This window comes from Canis lupus, chromosome 25 (genome assembly GCF_003254725.2).
Source record: "Canis lupus dingo isolate Sandy chromosome 25, ASM325472v2, whole genome shotgun sequence".
Lineage (NCBI taxonomy): Eukaryota > Metazoa > Chordata > Mammalia > Carnivora > Canidae > Canis > Canis lupus.
Window position 1 is genome coordinate 51,270,924 of NC_064267.1, and position 18,348 is coordinate 51,289,271.

The 18,348-nt window shown below is 50.3% G+C and overlaps 2 protein-coding genes across 9 annotated transcripts in view; both read left to right on the forward strand.

Annotated features, from left to right (window-relative positions):
* Positions 1-12,792, forward strand: part of SEPTIN2 (septin 2) — a 33,989-nt gene extending 21,197 nt beyond the window's left edge. For both annotated transcript variants that reach the window (XM_025463759.3, XM_025463760.3), the window contains exons 8-13: positions 3,790-3,891; positions 4,281-4,426; positions 5,830-5,913; positions 7,634-7,691; positions 9,076-9,184; positions 10,790-12,792. In XM_025463759.3, coding sequence (XP_025319544.1) covers positions 3,790-3,891; positions 4,281-4,426; positions 5,830-5,913; positions 7,634-7,691; positions 9,076-9,177 — 492 coding nt within the window. In that variant the 3' untranslated portion in view covers positions 9,178-9,184; positions 10,790-12,792. The remainder of the gene's footprint in view (positions 1-3,789; positions 3,892-4,280; positions 4,427-5,829; positions 5,914-7,633; positions 7,692-9,075; positions 9,185-10,789) is intronic.
* Positions 12,793-14,129: 1,337 nt separating this feature from the next.
* The window catches only part of FARP2 (FERM, ARH/RhoGEF and pleckstrin domain protein 2), a 93,807-nt gene continuing 89,588 nt past the window's right edge, over positions 14,130-18,348 (forward strand). For 5 of the 7 annotated variants that reach the window (XM_049101384.1, XM_049101389.1, XM_049101388.1 and 2 more), the window contains exon 1: positions 14,138-14,226. The gene's annotated coding sequence lies outside the window, so the exon portion shown is untranslated. Of the gene's footprint in view, positions 14,227-14,772; positions 15,261-18,348 lie in introns of those variants that run through there. The other 2 variants (XM_049101386.1, XM_049101385.1) reach the window with 2 other exon arrangements.

Consider the following 18,348-nt stretch of genomic DNA (forward strand, 5'->3'; position numbering starts at 1 on the left):
TTGTTGATCTGCTCCCTGTACAAAGGTATCGAGGTCTTACTCTTAGTAATTCTCCCTCCCCAAGAACACCCTCAATGAGGAGAGGGGACCGCACGTGCTAGGTGAATAACGTGAGTGTGGGAGAGTGTGATCGTCTCGGTGAAGTTCTGTTTATCAAAACATGTTACTACAAACAATCCATTTAGGAATATGTTTTAGTTGTACTCCTCCTATAAAGGGCCTGTGTTTTGACCATTCAGAGGTTCCCTCGTCCATCCGCCAGCCTGAGTGCCCCCACCTCCCAGCAGCCATATGCTGCTGTTGGTCTCCGGTGCTTTTTTTCTCTGCTATCCTATAAAGCTTCTTTGTGGGCTCTTTGTTACATATTTTTTTTTTAATTATTTGCCTGTTTTTATTTGTATGCTTATTAAGAAAGTCCAAGCTCATGTGCTAAATACTACAAATAAAAGTTGTTTATGTTTCTGAGAGAGAGCATGAACAGGGGCAGCAGGTAGACCCAGAATCCCAGGCAGACCCCATGCCCAGCGTGGAGCCCAACACGGCTCGATCCTACAACCCTGAAGGATCACAACCTGAGCTGAAATCAAGAATCCAACCCTGAACTGTCTAACCCACCCAGGCACCCCAAAAGTTCTTTTCATTATCCGTAAAAGCAGTAGTTATTAAAAGTTATGTACTTACCCTTCTAGAGCAGAGTCTGTTTATGTTGTTTTTATAGAATGGGACCATAGCATACATCTTACTCTGCCATTTGACTTTCTAAGAATTCCCAGCCACACAGAAAACACCCCCACACACTTACTCAGCTCAGAGCAACACACACACATACTCTCAGCTAGGAGCACTCCCAGCACACACAGAATGTTTCTTCAGTGTGTCTGTTGGTCCTCCCACCCCCGCCCCTCAATTCCTGGCATCAGGATCTTTGCTTAGCTCACTTGTATGTTCCAAGAGTTTAGAACACTACCTGGCGCAGAGTAGGCACCTGTCTGTCTTCTCATTGTTGTTTAAGTCAGACAGGTTCCTAGAAAGGAAATTGATGGGCATCTTAAGTGTTGAAAGGTGGGCATTTAAAGTTGGAATTTCTCTCAAGACAAGTTTGTGACTTACATTCTCAAAGCAGTGTTGTGAGCTTCCGTGCTGTGCCCCCTGGAACCAACCTGGGTGTGTCACCCGGTTTCTGGAGCATCTCTCATCTAGAAGTGGGACGTGGTGTCTGGTTTCTGTTTGTGTTTCCCGGTTGCTGATGTGAGTGCAGAGGTGGCCTGGTGCTTGGTCCCCGTTAGTGTGTTCTCTGAGGTTTCTGAGCCTGTGCTATTGCATTTGTTGCTTTTTTATTGACTTATGGGCATTATGTTTTTTTGTTTTGTTTTTTTAAGATTTTATTTATTCACCCATGAGAGACGGGGTGGGGGGGCAGGGGTAAAGACATAGGCAGAGGGAGAAGCAGGCTCCTTGCAGGGAGCCCAATGTGGGACTCGATCCCGGGTCTCCAGGATCACGCCCTGGGCTGAAGGCGGTGCTAAACCGCTGAGCCACCGGGGCTGCCCGGGCATTATGTTTTTAGACCTAGTTTTGATTTTCACGTTTCCACATTGTCCTTGATGTCTCCTGTCCTGGTAGAGTTCTTCAGTTCTTTTTTTTTTTTTTTTTTTAATATTTATTTATGATAGTAGAGAGAGAGAGAGAGGCAGAGACACAGGCAGAGGGAGAAGCAGGCTCCATGCACCGGGAGCCCGACGTGGGACTCGATCCCGGGTCTCCAGGATCGCGCCCTGGGCCAAAGGCAGGCGCCAAACCGCTGCGCCACCCAGGGATCCCGAGTTCTTCAGTTCTATGCATGCATGTTTCTCAGCCTTTTCCCCTGTTGTCTCAGTGCCTGCCAGCCTTTTAGGAGATACCCAGGCCTTTGGGAGAGCCCCCGAAAGCTTGGACATGTTTGTGCTTGACAGGACGTATTTTAGTAAAGCCCACTTACGGGAACTCTACGCTGGGTTTCAGAAAGGCAGGGGAGCTGGGGTCAGAGCCAGAAGGTTTTGTACGCTCATCTCTAATCCTGTGTCTGGAACTCACAGTCTGAGATGAATTGAGTTGAACTGTGTTGCCCTTGCCACGTTCATCTTGGGCCTCTTTCCTCTTCCTCCCGTCTCGTTATCTGGTTTCTCCCCTGTGCCTCCTGTATACCCCCACTCCCTAATCTGAACCTCTGGCAGATCCGCTTTGGTCCTATGCTTCCTGGCGTCATTTCCTGCCCTCTCCTTCATCTCTGACTCCTTGTCCAGCAGCAGCTGTCCTCTCTGGGGCTTAGGCAGCAGGCCCTCCACCAACCTCAGGCGTCAGCAGTGGGGTTTGCTGTACTTTTGGAAGACTTGTCTTTCTGCCTGTTGTATCACTTGTCTGCCTAGCCCCTGAATGTCAGCATACTTGTTCTTGTTTTGATCATATCAACTCCTGTGGCTTCTTCTATCCCTCTGATAATCTTCTTTTGCATGTGAATTCTGTGTGTAAACAAGTGTCTCCTCTTCCCCACTCCTGAGCTTGTCTCCCAGCTTCTCTGGCTCCTTACCTGGGCCCATCTTTGGTGCCGTCGCCCAAAGAAATGTGTGGTTGTTTTGATTCATCACTTTGTTTTTCTTCTTTTCCAATTCAAAGTAGCCTATATATGACTCATTCTCAGCTCGATTCTCATCCTCAATGTAAGCCCTGCACATGGGGCCAGAGTGGAGGAAATGTGGCTAGCAGGGATGGGTAACGGGCCGGAAAGGGAAAGAGATGCAGCAGGTTCCTGCTTTACTGCCTAACTTCCCCACGGGTGAGATGGCTCCTAGCCTCCGCTGTGAATGGGAATGTTGAGAGGACATGGTCAGGTTGGAAGGTAAGGGATATTAGGAAGAGGGAGAAGGACCTCTTCATGAATCCCGGATTAGTGCCCACAGCATGTTAAGTCTGACATCCTTGATCATGAAGGCCTGAGAGTTCCCATTAGGAAGAACCATTGCCAGATGAGGGTTTAAAGCAGGGATATTTGTGCTGACGTGGGGTATGTCCTTGGGGTCCAGGACCCCGCAGAGGACGTGGAGCCCCAGCCTGCCTGTACCTGCTGGAGTGCCCAGTGCGGAGGGTGCTTGGGGGCTGGGCACAGCTGCTGCACCACTGCTTCCTTCAGTTTGAGCCCAGATTTTGGGTTACTCTCGTACCTGGTTAGTTGGAGCGTGTGGCTCTACTGCTGACACCTTTTGCCTATTGAATAAAACCCAGAGCCCAGCCTGGCGTTCAGAGAACGCTCCCCTTGGTAACTCCAGGTGTCCCTCCGTCTTACCCAGCTGGAAGGCTCACTTTCTAGCCATCCTTTATTTCTTATTCCTGAAACATACTCTGGGTGTCCTCTCCTCTGAGCCTCAACAGCATTGGTCCCCAAGTACCTCTCCCTCCTCAGTCCTTGGAAGATGCCTGACTCCTCGGGTGATGCTTGTGGCTCTCCTGGCGCCTGCAGCATCTGGCATGTGGTGTTCCGAGGCTGCTTGTGGTGTGCTTTCTCAGTGGCGCTCCTGGAGTTGTTCATCTGCCACGTTATACGTGAAAGGTGGTGCACTGCTGTTTACTCTGGACAGTGGACCCCTCGATGCAAGCATAAATACTTCTCTAATAGTTTCTAAAATTATTTGAAAATCAGTAATCAATTTCATTCTGTATTGACATTTGGATAATTCTGATATATTTTTAATAGTTGGGTTTGATTGAAATATCATGTGGTTTGGTAAGGTTGCTCCTGGTTTGTCATTCTTTCAGATTCTGGATGAAATTGAAGAACATAACATCAAAATCTACCACTTACCTGATGCAGAATCAGATGAAGATGAGGACTTTAAAGAGCAAACCAGACTTCTCAAGGTAAGAGCAGTCGCCGGGTACCCAGCACCAGTCACCTGTTGCTGTCATCAGCACCGTAGAAAGAGTTGGCAAAGGTCCCATCTTGGAAGGCTGGCCTTTGAGAGATCATCTGGTAGGTTCAGTTACAATCGTATTTTTGCTAAAAATATATTTGGACATAGCTGTCCCCTAAGGTTTAGAAATCGTATTACATGTTTAATTTGCTTTCATATCCTTGTTTCCATGCAAAAAATACCTGTTACTTCTTAATAAAATGTTCGATACCGTTAGCTTTCCAGGGAGGCACGTAGTACGCAGCAGTGCACACAGTCTGTGCCTGGGTTCTCGTGTTCACAGCGAAAGTCGAGTTCCTTGTGTGGAGCCTCTCTACCTTGTGTGTCTCTTTCTAGGCCAGTATACCGTTCTCTGTGGTTGGATCCAATCAGCTGATTGAAGCCAAGGGCAAGAAGGTCAGAGGCCGCCTGTACCCGTGGGGTGTTGTGGAGGTGGAGAACCCGGAGCACAACGACTTCCTGAAGCTGCGGACAATGCTCATGTAAGACCCCCGTGCATTCCTGTCGGGGAGCCTGGCGCCAAGAGCAGAGCTTTCGGACAGCAGGGTGTGCCCAGCCTCAGGACAGCTGCCAGTGCCGTGGTACTTGCATAGCAGGGCTGCTGCAGCCCGTTGAGGCGGGCCCTCCCCGCGGGGACCCTCCCGGGGGCTCTCGGTGACTTACATTGCTGAATCCGCCTGTCCCTCACGAGGTTAGCACACCCTCCTCCCCAGTCTCCCAGCTCTCTTGACACTGAACATAGACCGGGTCTAAACTGTGGAACGGCCGCACCAAACATGGGACGCCTCCTGCTCTGGGGGCAGGTGTTCAGGCTGGCTGCAGGGCAGCTTCTGCACTCCCGGCTGAAACACGCTACCGCTCCAGGTCTGCCCTGGGCTGCGCTGACGTTCTTCAGTGCATTCTTAGCACCTGCAACAGACCTCACTGCAGAAACCCACGTTTTCCTCTAAAAAGTAAAGTTCATATTTAGTGACATAAGTGCAGTTGCTGTTATTCTTTAATCAGGAGGCTAGAAGAAAGGGTATTGCTAAAACCTAAAAGCCCTTTAATCCATCAAAGAATGGACAATCTAGGTAAATTTTGAGTAACTAAAAGTTGATGTATAAGCTAATTGAAGTGTATGTCTTAGTTTAGCAATTTTTAGTGAACAGAAAGCACAGGAGCTACAATTAACTAAGCTTTATCAAATAGAATTCCTTCACCTCACAGGAGCCTAGGGATGGGTCCTTATGGTCCCGCTGCTGTCTCGGAGGTACAGATGGAGCCCCTCCTGTGCGTGGTGTTTCTTAGGGTGGGGGACAGCACACCAGCCCTCAGCCATCACTCCATTTCCCTACATTCTGAGCAAACAGGAATGTGTTATCTGTACTCATTCTTGGCTATTTAAGTATTTGAAAAAGCTGAGCCAAGAAAATTAGGAATGTTTTCTGATATGATTAGAAGATTCAAAGTGCTATTTCTAGTTTATCCAAAATATTAATACTTTGATGGTCTTTTCCATGGCTTAAACTACTCAATTCTTTCATCTTGAGAAGTCAAGAGTATTTAAATTGCATGTTTTTCATAAGCTCTCTGAGAAAAGTATGTTCTCGTTTACCTAAAACAGACATTGTTTACCTAAAAGGACCCGCTGAAATCTGTACCTCTGTGCACTGGTGACGGCCTCATGCGGAGCTTGGCAGTGCCTGGTGCTGTGGGCTGGGCTTCTGCTTGTTGGCTGTGGGAGGGAGGAGACAGACGGCTGCACAGCTTCAGCCCTGTAGCTGAAACTCCAGCAACTTTGTGGACAATTGCGCAGGTCTCGGGTAGGGTTGGGGGTACTGGTGCTTCTCCCTGCAGAGGCTCCCACACACAGCTGGCCTTGCCGTGCCCTTCTGTCTTTCAGCACCCACATGCAGGATCTCCAGGAGGTGACCCAGGACCTTCACTACGAAAACTTCCGTTCTGAGAGGCTCAAGAGAGGCGGCAGGTTGTTGCCCCCACCTCGTGCAGTCCCCCTCTGTCCGTGTTGTGTCACAGAGCCACACTGTCCCTCCTTCTTCCTGTCCTACTGGCCCTTCTTGACTGTAAGCCACATGATTTGGTTTCCTACTCAGAAGCTGTTACCAGGTACTTGCTGCTAATGTAATTGTGTCGTGCTTTTTTTAACCTGTTGAACGTAGCTTTGACCATCTGCATGCAGAGAACAGCCCTAGGTGTAAAGACCAGAGACTGGTCTCAAGCGCATCGCTCTGTCTAAATGAGGACAGACTTACCTGGCATTAAGAAATGCAGGTCTCAAAAAAAAAAAAAAGAGAAAGAAAGAAAGAGAGAAAGAAAAGAAAAGGAAGGAAGGAAGGGGAAGGGAAGGGAGGAAGGGAGGAAAGAAGAAGAAAGAGAGAGAGAGAGAGAAAGAAAGAAGAAAGAAAAAGAAAGAAAGAAGAAAAGAGAGAGAGAGAGAGGAAGGAAGGAAAGAAAAAGAAAGAAAAAAAGAAAGAAGAAAGAAATGCAGCTCTCTGGTCAGCACGGATGCACCCTGCTGCCCTTGCCTTTCCTCCGTCACCATCTTACAGGTTTTATTTGAGATCTGTGTTTTGTGACCTGATTTATGTCTGATCACACCACATCTCTGCTTAGCTTAGGGATCAGATAAGTGACCTCCTGCATCATTTATAGCAAGAATTTTCTGTACAGCAGTTGATTCCACACACCTGATCCACAGGAGTGCTCCGAGGAGTGACCCTCAGTGGGTGGCTTGGAAGAGGCGAGGGTGTCCAACTTTATACACACACACACACACACCCATTTCCTGTATATACATGTCTCCAATAAAGTTGCATTTATAAATCAGGAACAGGTAAGGGGTTAACAGCAATAATAAAAGGAAACAGTTACAGCGATAGAGTATAATCAGAGTCACGTGATTGTGGTCTGTCTCTCTCAAAATCTCTTCTTGCCCTGCATTCACCCCTCTTCCTGTGATGATGTGAGATGTTAGAATGCCCACATGGTGAGGTGAAGTGAGGGCAGTGACGTAGGCACTGTGATGCAGAGCGCGGTTCCTGCTGACCTTCTGGCGGCACTTCAGGAGGATCATGTGCCTTCGGACCACGGCCGAGCACAGGTCCCTGAAACCACACACAAGGGGCCTGGCTGTACTACAGTGTGTTACAATACTCACATTTTTGAAGTCTGGTGGATTTGTGTATATATACGGGGGAACGTTAAGGCTTGCTTTATTGTGTTGTTTACTTGGGGACCAGATATTAAGTAAGGTTTTAGAGGCCGATGAGGAAGCAAAGCATGCGCTCATGAAGAGCTGTGTCCTCACTGCTCAGCGGCCTCCTCAGCCTGGACGCTCAGGCCCTGCTCCTTGTTCAAGTGTGCTCGTCACAGCCTGTGTCCATTAAGAAGGACTTAAATTAAAACAGTGTTTTCCTGATGGCAGCTGCTACTCCTCCAGTAAGTGAAGACGAGAGTGTCAGTCCCCGTTTGGAGTTAGAGAAGTTTCTCAAATTCACCATCTTGTGATGTGCTTTTTTTCATCTTTCTTTCTTATTTATTCATGTTAATCCGAAAAGTGATAGATATGTAATTTTAAATATTTTTCTCAGAAATGTGAAGTCCAGTTTTACTTTGGATATTTGTCATCAGAAATAACCACCTAAATTTGTTACAATATTGTAATTGTAATTCCTTTTAACTTCTAGAAAAGTAGAAAATGAGGACATGAATAAAGATCAGATCCTGCTGGAGAAGGAAGCAGAGGTAGGTAGAGAGGCATATTGGTGGTGTACGTGCACAGAGCATTACAGTTTTCCTTTCTTATATTTTTAAGAAATATATTACTCAGAATCTATTTTATTTTGTATATACTGTGTATAGTATGGATATTGCTTTCCATGTATTACCATTTGCTGTCCAGCCATTTAGTGGGAAGAACTTGGGCTAGTGCACATTTAGTGATGTTAGTCCTAGAAGTCTAGTGAATTTACTAATTTAGTAAAGTATTCAAAATACGGTCGTTTTCCCATACATAGACAATCATGAATTGGAAAATATAAACGAAGAAACTGCCATTTACATTCATTAATAAAAATTTAAGAAATGTGTGGGACTTATATGGAGAAGAAACTAGAAAACCCTACTGAAAACAATTTTCAAAATGCAAATGGACACATGACTGTAGGCAAGAATTTAATTGCAGAGCTCACAGTTCCCTCTGAACTGAATTCCATTCCTGCACAGTGGTCTGGTTTGCAAAGTTCTTCTAGGGGAGAGTGAGGGTTAGCTCATAGAAATCCAGAGGGTGTGGGGCGCCTGGGTGGCTCAGTGGTTGAGATCTGGCTCAGGGCATGGTCCTGGGTCCTGGGATCGAGTCCCGCATTGATCTCCCTGCGAGGGGCCTGCTTCTGCCTCTCTCTCTATGTTTCTCATGAATAAATAAATAAAATCTTTAAAAAAAGAAATCCAGAGTGTGGCACAAGCATGACGGGCTGATAAAATCCACGTCCAAAAGTGGGTCCGAAATATGGAAAAGCATCTGGTAGAGGTGGCATTGGGGTCTGTTAGAGCTGAGGAATCCAAGCATATCTGGGAAATCCTCAAATAGGCCAGTCTTTTAGAAACAAAAATAAAACTCACTTCTTCGGACAAATTAATTCAATATGGATTAAAGTACTTAAATGTTAAAAAAGCATGACCACAAAGTTATTTGAAGAAAATTGAGGTCAGTATTTTTTATAACGTGTGCCTGGAGGCTGTTCCAAACGAGTGGAAACTGTAGTGATGAAAACTGAAGAGGGTAGCAGAGGAGGTGCATCCACCATGTGGAACAGCGGGGGCCTTGCTGCCTCGTGGAGAAGCCCCAGGCCCCCTCCCCACCAGGGAGTGGCAGCCTCTTTCCCACCTTTTAGGCTAAACAGCATCTCCTATTCTCTTTCCTAATTCTTCTGTTTGTTGGTAATTTCTGTTTCTTATTTGAATTGTATTTTATCATTTGCTTAGTTTTTCTATTTGTTCTTTTACTGATTCGTAGGAGTTCTTTGTGTGTTAACTCTTTGTCATGTTTTGGGAAAGTATGGAAGTTTTGGGACTCAAAGAACACCCAGAAAGAGACCCAGTAACGTGTCCCTGTGTCCTGTGCCCACAGCTCCGCCGCATGCAAGAGATGATCGCAAGGATGCAGGCTCAGATGCAGCTGCAGATGCAGGGTGGGGATGCTGACGGTGGGGTCCACGGGCACCACGTGTAAGATAACGGTAAGGCCTAGGAGGCAGGGTGCTCATAGACGCCCCAGCGTAACGTCACGACAGGCACTTCCTTCAGTCTAACATCTTACATTTTGAAGCTCTTTAACTCTATCACTATCTATCACTAGCATTTAAGGAGACTGGGCATTTATAAAATTGAAGCTTCTCAGCTCTGCCTGTCTAGTAAAGACTTTCTTTTTTTCCCTGAGCTTACAAGTACGATTAATGAAGACAAATTAAATTTATTAGTCATGCAATTGAGAGAATTTTGCAAGTGTTATTTAAAACGGGTTATGCAGACCAAAGATGGGCCAGGGACCTCAAGGGGACTGCTGACTTCCCACCAGTTCGCCACAGCTGTGCTTGTCCCCTCCACAGTCAGTGGATCATGGAGATGTCTGGCCTGGTGTGCACAGGCCCTCTTGTTTGAAGGGAATCTGCAGACACCAGAGACCTGGGACCAGGAAAAGAGCAATGTCTACTTCCCTCTGTCCTGTGGACAGGTGTGCATTCAGAGCCCCCTAGGTGACTGCTGTCACCATCTCCCAGAAGAGGAAGCAGCTACATGGGGCTGGGGCAGAGGCCCATGGCTCTGTGTGGAAGAGAGTCGCTTGGGGCTAGGCAGACCAAGGCGGTACTGGCCACAGGCACAGATCTGGGGCCGGGGAGCTGGGGGTGCAGGTGCAGAGCCCACTACAGGCGGGGGCCTGGTCCTAAAGGCAGGAGAATGTTTGTAAAAGGAGGAAGGTGGCATGGGGACATGAGTGAGCTGGGGCTTAGCTGCCACAGGGCAGGATCGAGGAGACAGAGGGTAAGGAGGCTGGAGCATCTGTCAGGAGTGCACCATACAGACACACGAGGGTAGAGGAAGGATCTGCAGGGCTGTGCTGGGAGCGTTGGCCGCCCAAACAAAGCCCCTGCCCTTGTGGCTTATGGGGAAAGGTTTCAAATACATACGTTCCGTGTCACCAGTAGTTACTGGAACGGAAGTGTCCACATAACCTCCTACCCAGGCTAGTGTTCATGGTTTACTTTCAGCATCATGTGAACACCTTAGAGCAGTCCTGATGATTGTGTGCTGAGTCCACACAGCACTAATGACGCTATGGTGTGTCAGGGTGTGAAATTATTTGCCTGTACTCGTATAACTGGTGAAATGTCAGTACCTCCTGACCCCATGAGGCTGATCCTGCCCATGAGGCTGATTCTGCAGGAGCAGATTAGGCGCCTGGCAGGGAAAGGCTGGTGAATTAGAAAGAGACAGGGACTCCTGAGCAGTGGGGCTCCTTTGAGGCAGGAGGGAGTGACAGATGTTTGCTCATTTTCTCTGATCTCACTGCTTCTCTTTTGAAAACTTCAACCCTGAAATTATGAAGATTCCACTTTAGGTAGATACAATGAAGTTATTTTTTTGCATACTCTGCAATTTGCTGGTACTCTGGTTCCCAAGAGCCTCATAAATGACTTTTAGATTTTAATAATTCTGGTCACAGGAGCCAACCCTCTGCTCTGTGTTTGCCCTTCGTTAATACAGAGAACACTGATGTTAATGGTCTTAGCAGTGAGCATTGTTGCACCACTTCCATTGAACTATGTTGTGTTTTGCTTTTCCAGAAGACGCTTTGCAAGATACAGAAGATACAGAGAACATTCCGCATGAGTATCACGACTGCGTGTTTCCGAGCGATCATTGGAGGGGGGGTGCCCATCCACATTTTACAGTACCTGTGCCTGAGAATTTAGTTTTTTTTAAACTTTCTATGTGTTTTGTATGAAGTACTTTTAACATTTCTATTTCATTGCTTTGTTATACTTTATATTTTGTGAGGTGAACCTTCCATTTTCATTTTTCTTCCACCTTAACTAACCACTGATGTTGGAACTGATTTCCAGGATCAGTCCGTATGTATAATTAACATTGAATTTCTTTGATTTGGCTGGCCTAACTGAATAATTGTCGAGGAGCACTCTTGATTTCATTTCTAGAACATTCAGATTTAGCCAGCATGTGCCTGGGTGCTAGTGATGTGGCCCCAGTGATAGAGAGAGGTGAGCTGGCATCTGCAGGGCATTTACTTACCAGGTCACCAACATGGAGATTCTCTCTTGCTTTGCTTTGCTTTGAGCACAACATCTGAAACCAGTTTTGCTGCTATAATCCAATACTGTTAACTCCTGCACACTTACTTTTTTTACCAAGTAAAACAACAGAATTATCTAATATGTGTATACTAAAATAGCTCTTTTAAAAACAGGCGGTTTGCTTCAAAATTTAAGAGGTCTCTGGATTCTGATGCTAGGTCATTTTTTAAACTGCTCTGCAGAGAACCTGCCACAAACCACGTTTTGTCGCGTTCCCCACTGATGCTGGTTATACTCCGCCGTGGACAGCAAGAGTCTGTGAACTCCAGTTTTCATGTTACAACGTTCTTACCCATACAGAGAGCGCCAATAGATGATTTTTACTCAACTAACATGAAAAATTACTTTTTTAAGGAAAATTTAGAAACCAGCTTTTTTATGCTTTTTTACAGCACTCTGATGTGCTTTCTGTAACTACAGGTGTACGAGATCTTCCTGAGCCGTGAGCGTCGGGGTCCTTGGTGGAAAGCCCTCTGAACCCAGACCTGGCCTGAGGCTCATGGCCCCATGATGCCTGAATGCCAACCAGGTTTTCCTGATTTGGCTTTCCTTTAACTGGTTCTTTAAAATTTTTAATAGTTTTCTGAAAGGAGGCAAATAGCGATCATTTTATATGGAAACTGTTGTCCGTTTTTAGCCATTGTCGTGTCCTTCCCTATATGTCCTACAAACCTGCCCATCTGCCAGGTGAAACTAAGAGACCTTTCAAATCTGCCCCATGGTCCAACTGCTTAGACGCCACCCATCAGACCTGTCTTCTGTGCTCTGTGCCCTTGGCCCTCCCCTTCCGTCCAAGGGGCACTGAGGCCCCAGGGCTTGTTATTTTCAGCATTTATACTGACAATGGGAAACTGGTCCCCAGAAAGTGATGGGTGAAAGGAGAGCTGAAGGGAGCAGGTGCTGGCGGTGTTTTCAGTTTGCTCTAACAGGAGGAATAGAGATGCAGAAAACACCCTGTCTCCCCCCGAGGATGGGAAGGGTTTTTGTTTGAGTCAGACAAAATAAAGTGACATGGTCGAAACGTTTGTCACGGAGGTGGGCTACAGACAGCAATCAGGTGTCCCAGGAACTTCGTCTTCTCACTGTTGCACCAGCCTTAGGCTTAGGCACAGGTGTACAAAGTTCTAACAGGAGGAAGTGTTCGCTGACGTTAGGGCACCTCCGTACAAAGCCAGTTGTTGGGTTATTTTGCCTTTAAGTACACTCGTAAAAGGCCCTGTGTGTGTTTGAGTAAAACTACTAAGGCCAGCTGCCACCTGGTAAGTGTAGTGCAGGGGTGGGTGGACCCACACTGTCTCACTTCTAAATCCCCCTTTGTTTTGCTGCCCAAATCTAAATAAATACTTTTACTGATAATTGCTTTTACTAAGAGATCATCTTTACTTATAGAAATGTATTTTGAAAACTTACTTTACACGACGATTTTGTATTCACTGAAACTAACCTTTTATCAATAAAGCACTATTGTTTGGCTATTAAGTGGATAGTTGGTGGTTCTTTATGAGGGTGTGAAATCTTCTGGGAAAGGTTCAAAGCCCTGCAGAACAACTGTGCATGAAATCAGGAAGAATTATTTGCACCAATAACCTCAGTACCCAACTTTGCATTGGCGATCCCAGCTCAGAAGAGAGCCATAAAGCCTAGGGAGAGATGCGGGGATCTGACCGTCTACTTAAAGTGAGACGTGTGCTAAAAATTAGCACTAGTCAGAGTTCAGTGATGTCTACTCACAAATTAGAGAATGGAGCGGGAAGAGGGATCTTGTTCACCGTAGCAGTAACTACTCAACACCTAGAAGCATAAACGACTGGAATAGATGTAGGAATAGCTGCACCTATTGCCTGGAAAAGATCTAGGACATCACTTCTAAGAAGAGAGGGATGTGAGCGCTCTAGGACTTAGGAGGGGACATGCTGAACGCTTGGACCGCTAGCCTGGTCTCCGTGGCTGGGTGGCCCTTTGGCTGCCCCTGCCGTGCTTCCTGAACCACCCTCTCTGGCCTCCCAGCCTGTACTCTCCTGTTCGGTGCCAGTGGGGGCCCTGCAGCCTCCAGGGAGTCCCTCCCCGCTGATGGGGCTCTCCTCGCCCCCAGCAGCCCTGCACACCTTTGGGGGGCGGGGTCCAGCCCGGAGACGTGTGTGTGCCCCCCTGGGGGCAGCAGGACAGCCCTGTGGGCTCATGGGGCTGGGGGCCAGTCAGAGGAAGGGTCTCAAGGGAGTGGTGGGGGACAAGGGGACTGGAGGTGGAGCTGAGCCCCGGTCCCCTTGTGCCTGGGGACCGCCAGTTCTCCGACCTCCAGATCTGGCCCTGAGGGCAAGTTGAGAAGGGTCTTGAAGGATGTGTAGGAGTTCGCTGAGTCCTTGGAGGAAGGGGTGTGTGCTCCCGGTGGTCGCGGGCCTGGGGGCCCAGGAGTCGAGAGCTAAAGGGCGACCCCCCCAGGGGCCGGTCTCCACCCTCCACCGCGGCACCGCCTCCTCCGGGCCTCCCCGGGGCCTCCGCGGGGCCTGGTTGGGGCGTCGGTGGCCGAGGCCGCGCCGGGCGGCCCGGGGAGCGCTCGGGGGAGGGGGCTGGGCGGAGGCGGAGGGAGGAGCCGAGGCCCCGCCCCCAGGACTGGGCTCCGCCCCGCGAGGCGAGCCTGGCCGGTTTGCATTCGACTCCGCCGAGGCCCCTCGCCCCGCCCCGCGCCGTCCGCCGGCCAATCAGAGCCCCGCGTGCCGTGGCGGCCCCGCCCGGAGGTCCGCCGGCCAATCGGAGGCGCGTCCGCGGGGGCGGGGGCGGGGCCAGGCGGGGCGCGCGGCGCGGGGCGGGGCCAGGCGCGGAGGCGGCCGCGGGCAGTCGGGCGCGGCGGGGAGCGGCGGAGCGGGCGGGACCCGGAGGCCGCGGCGCGACGGCGAGGGCCGGGCCGGCGGGTGAGGACGCGGGCGCGGGCGCGGGCGGGGCGGCGGGGCGGCGGGGCGGGGGCTCGGGACGCGGACCCCGGCGGATTCCGGGCCCGGCTCCGGAGGCCTTGCGGTCGGCGGGCCCCGTGCGAGGAGGGCCCGGGGCTGCGGAGCCGGCGGCCGCGTGGAGGCCCGGGGCGGGCGGGATCCTGCGCGGAGGCCTTGGAGGGTCGGCGGGGGGGATGGGGAGTAGGGGAGGGTCAGCGAGGGGGGAGCAGGGGAGGGGAGGAGGGAGTAGGGGAGGGTGGGGGAGGGGGTAAGGGGGAGCAGGGAGGGTCAGCACGGGAGGGGGGAGTGGGGGAGGGTGGGGGAGGGGGAGTGGGAGAGGGTGGGCCCTTGAGGTGGCCAGGGAGAGTGGGGGTGGCATCCGGGGAGGGGGGCAGGGTGCAGGGGAGAGTCGGCCCTGAGGTGGGGGGGCAGCCGGGGCAGGGGTGGCGAGGGGCCGGGGTGCAGGGGAGGGTCCGTTGGGGCGTCTGGAGTAAGGGGGGGGGAGAGGAGGGTCAGCCCTGGCAGAGCCACAGGTGGAAGCTGGGGCTGGCTGTGGCCCCAGCCTCACGGCGTGTCTTACAGGTGGGAACTAGACGTTAGGTGTCAGTGTTTTTAGGGCACTGAGGTCTCGGAATGGGGCTAAGGCCTGGGGGAGGCGTCCAGAGCATGGCCCAGGGAGTGCACGTCCCCTGGTCTCCCCAGGTCATGGGTCCCCGCGGCTCCCCGGCGTGCTGGGCAGTAACGGCTGGGAAAACAGACATTTAATCATGCGTTGAAGGAAATAGTGTCAGCACCCAGGGTGAGAAGAGGATGGAAGATTTAAAACCCAGGGCTGAATCTTTAAAGGCTGGTTTTGCTCTCTTCGTTTCTCTTTCCACGGGCGCTTCTGCTGGACCACGTGGAGACGTTTGGTACCATCAGGGGCATCGGGGTAGAGCACTGGTTTTGGGCCGACTGCGTCAGGGCGGACAACACAGATTTTCTCTCTGCCAGAGAGACGGGGCAGGACGTTCGAGGTAGGCGGCGTGGACTGACCTTTACTTGTAGACCAAATGGGATTTTAATTTTCTGCATCTGCTGTTTTTTGAAATTCGTGTGAGTTCCTGCACGAGAGAGAACTGTGTGCGAAGGGTTGTGAAGCGCTTCACGCTGCTTATGCCATTGGCCCTCTCCCTGACAGTCTAGAGGGAGACCTGGCCGGTCGCTTAGCCCCGCGCGGGAGCAGAGGAGGTGGAGAGACCCGTTTAGGATCGCGCCCTGGCCGTGCCGCTGCCGTGCCGCTGCCGTGCCGCTGCCGCCGCGCCTTATTGCAGATTCCCACTGCGCGGTTTGCACTCGGCCTCCGGACTGGATGCAGACGTGCAGGTTCCAAACTGCGCAAGTTTGCAGGCGCGTTGGTGCATGTGACCGTCCTTTCAGAGTGGGCTTCAGCGTCCTTCTGTCCTAATTTGTTTCCCAAAAAAGGAAGTGTGTGCGATACGTTCAGTCATCTCTCTTCCTTATCAATAAAATGGGGTTAAAATTCAGCTCCGGCGCATGGTTGTTGCGAGGGCTCCGTGTCTGTGGTGAGCTGCTCCTCAGACTCTGGTCCACAGCAGGTGCTTACCTACCGTTAGCCGGTGTGTCCTCAGGCCGAAGGATAACCTGAGTGGACAGTGGAGCGGAGCAGCAGGACGTAAGAGGGTCCTGCTGCTTTGGGAAGGATAGGACCTGATTGACAAAGTGAAGACTGAGGCGGGCATCGTCCCTTCTGTCCACACGTCGTGGCTTCTGGTCACCACTCCCCCCTCGGTAGTCAGACGGTAACAGTTCTCTTTCTGCTCCTTGCCTTTCCAGTTTGTCCCTGTTGTTCCTTTACCCACTTTCTTGTCAGCTGACCAGCTGCCCCTTTCACTCAGAGGGTCGTGAGCATCGCGCACGCAGAGGTGGCGGTGAACATGCCGGAAAACCCTGCTATGAAGTTTGTGCAGCCGAGGTCACTTGGGTCGTGCTCTGAGGTCTGTGTGTCCAGAGCATCCGCGGATTGTAATGGGTTCGTTCACTCCAGGTAGACAGATGCAGAGCTCCCCGGTTGGCTTGCAGGGTGCCCTACGGCGGGAGGAGACCGCACACCGCGGACTCGGGTCGGGTTGAGGCCCCTTGCAGAGCTGCGTGCGCATCAGCAAGTCACTAACCCTTCTGAGCCTGAGTTCCTGGATATACGCGACGGGGGTCCTGAGGGTCAAATGAGACGATGTGGGCGTGGCGTGGCCTCCTAGCAGCGCGACCTGTGCGACCCTGTGGCTGTTGCGGGGCGCAGCAGGACCGTCTTGAGGCCTGACCCAGGTGCCCTGCTGTGGAGGCCTTCTCCCTCCCTGCCACCCCCAGATTCCTGTCTGCCAGCCCCACTGTCCTTTCTCAGTGGTGCTAGCCGCCATTGAACACACTTCTGTCTTCTCCCACTGTGACTAGGAGGCTTCTTGCCTGTAAACTCCCATGTTCTTACATACTTAGACTTTTTTGATACTGAGTAGGTGCTCAAGAAATGTTTGTAAATTAGTCAGATTTCATTTGAAGCAAGGGCAGGTGCCAGCTTTTATAGCACCTGAAGCTTATGCAGCTGGGGGGGGGGGGGGAAGTCTCGTTAAGAAAAAGAATATGGCTTGGGCGTTCGGCCCAGGTTGTGATCTCAGGGTCAGGAGGTCGACCCCTGAGTTGGGCTCTGACTCTCCCCTGCCCCCTGCTCCCTCACATGCTCTCTGTCTCTTAAATAAATAATTTTTTTAAGGACTCTATTTATTCATGAGACATAGAGAAACTTAGGCATGGAGCCTGCTGTGGGACTTGATCCCAGGACCTCGGGATCATGACCTGGGCGGAAGGCAGGAGCTAAACTGCCAAGCCACCCATGGATCCCCTAAATAAGTCTTTTTTTAAAAAAAGAATACAATGTTATAATAATTGGAAAGTATTTAGAATGCGGAAAAGTGCTACATTTGAAAAAGCTAATAATGAAAACATCACTAAATAGCCTGTTTGTTCATCAGCGGCTTGTGTATTTTCAGATCGCCTCTTCATGTGAGAGAGAAGAGAAAGAGTTCAGTGATCCCTCTAGCATAGTTGACCAAATATTTTTTGATAGTTAGGATGCATAGAACGCGATTCCACGTATACATAATGTACATTTCTGTTTCTAATGCAGCTACAGGTTCGTGTGTCAGAGAAGCACAGGTTCTGGTAAATTCTATTTTGTACAATTCCATTCAAAAAAGTTAAAAAAATACTAGTACAATAAGTTATTCTTCTGACAAGAACTGCAATTTTGGCCACTTAACAGTGTAACACATCTGATGATCATTTTCCCACAGAGGAGCATCTGGCTCCCCACATTTCAGACCTTATTTCTCTCCCATAGCCCCCACGCTCCCCATGCTCGGCGCCGCTGGATCTGTAAGGTTGTCGCAGAACCCCAGGCCTGCACCGTCGTTTCGTACAGCCGTGGGCAGGCAGGGTGGGTGACACCAGTGTTCTAGAAGCCCTCCCTGCCCTGAGGTGCTGGGGATAAGTGTACAAGAAGTAATTGCAAACATAATGCATCCGACTGAACGTATCTCCAGCTCACTGTGCCCTTAGCTGCATCCCCAAAATGCTGAAGGCCCTCCTCACCTGCCTGACCTAAAGGGAAGAACATTGTGGAAAGAGGTGGCAGCCCTAGTTGATGGCAACTAGAGTGTGTTCCGTAAATTCTAAGGCTACAGCCCCAGGCACACTTTCTTGGGGCCTTTCCGAGGCCCATGGAAGGGCCCAGTGTGCGTCGGGGGCCCGGAAGCCAAAAGCAGAACAGCTTCAGCATCATGAGGCTTCTGCAGGGGCAGTTCTGGCCCGTTGCTGGATGCCAGGTAACACAGCAGAGACGGGGTGAGGCGCTCCCGGCATCTCCAGGCACCGACGGCGAGTGTGTCTGGGAAGGAAGAAGCAACACTACGGAATTTTACAAGTTGTCTTGTCGCTTCCATAATTAAAGTCCCAGTAGTAGTTAATAAGGTGTGTGTTGGGGAAACAAGTCCCAATAACTTAACAAGATACCGATTCCAGCAAGTGCTTAAAACCGTTTTTATTTTACCG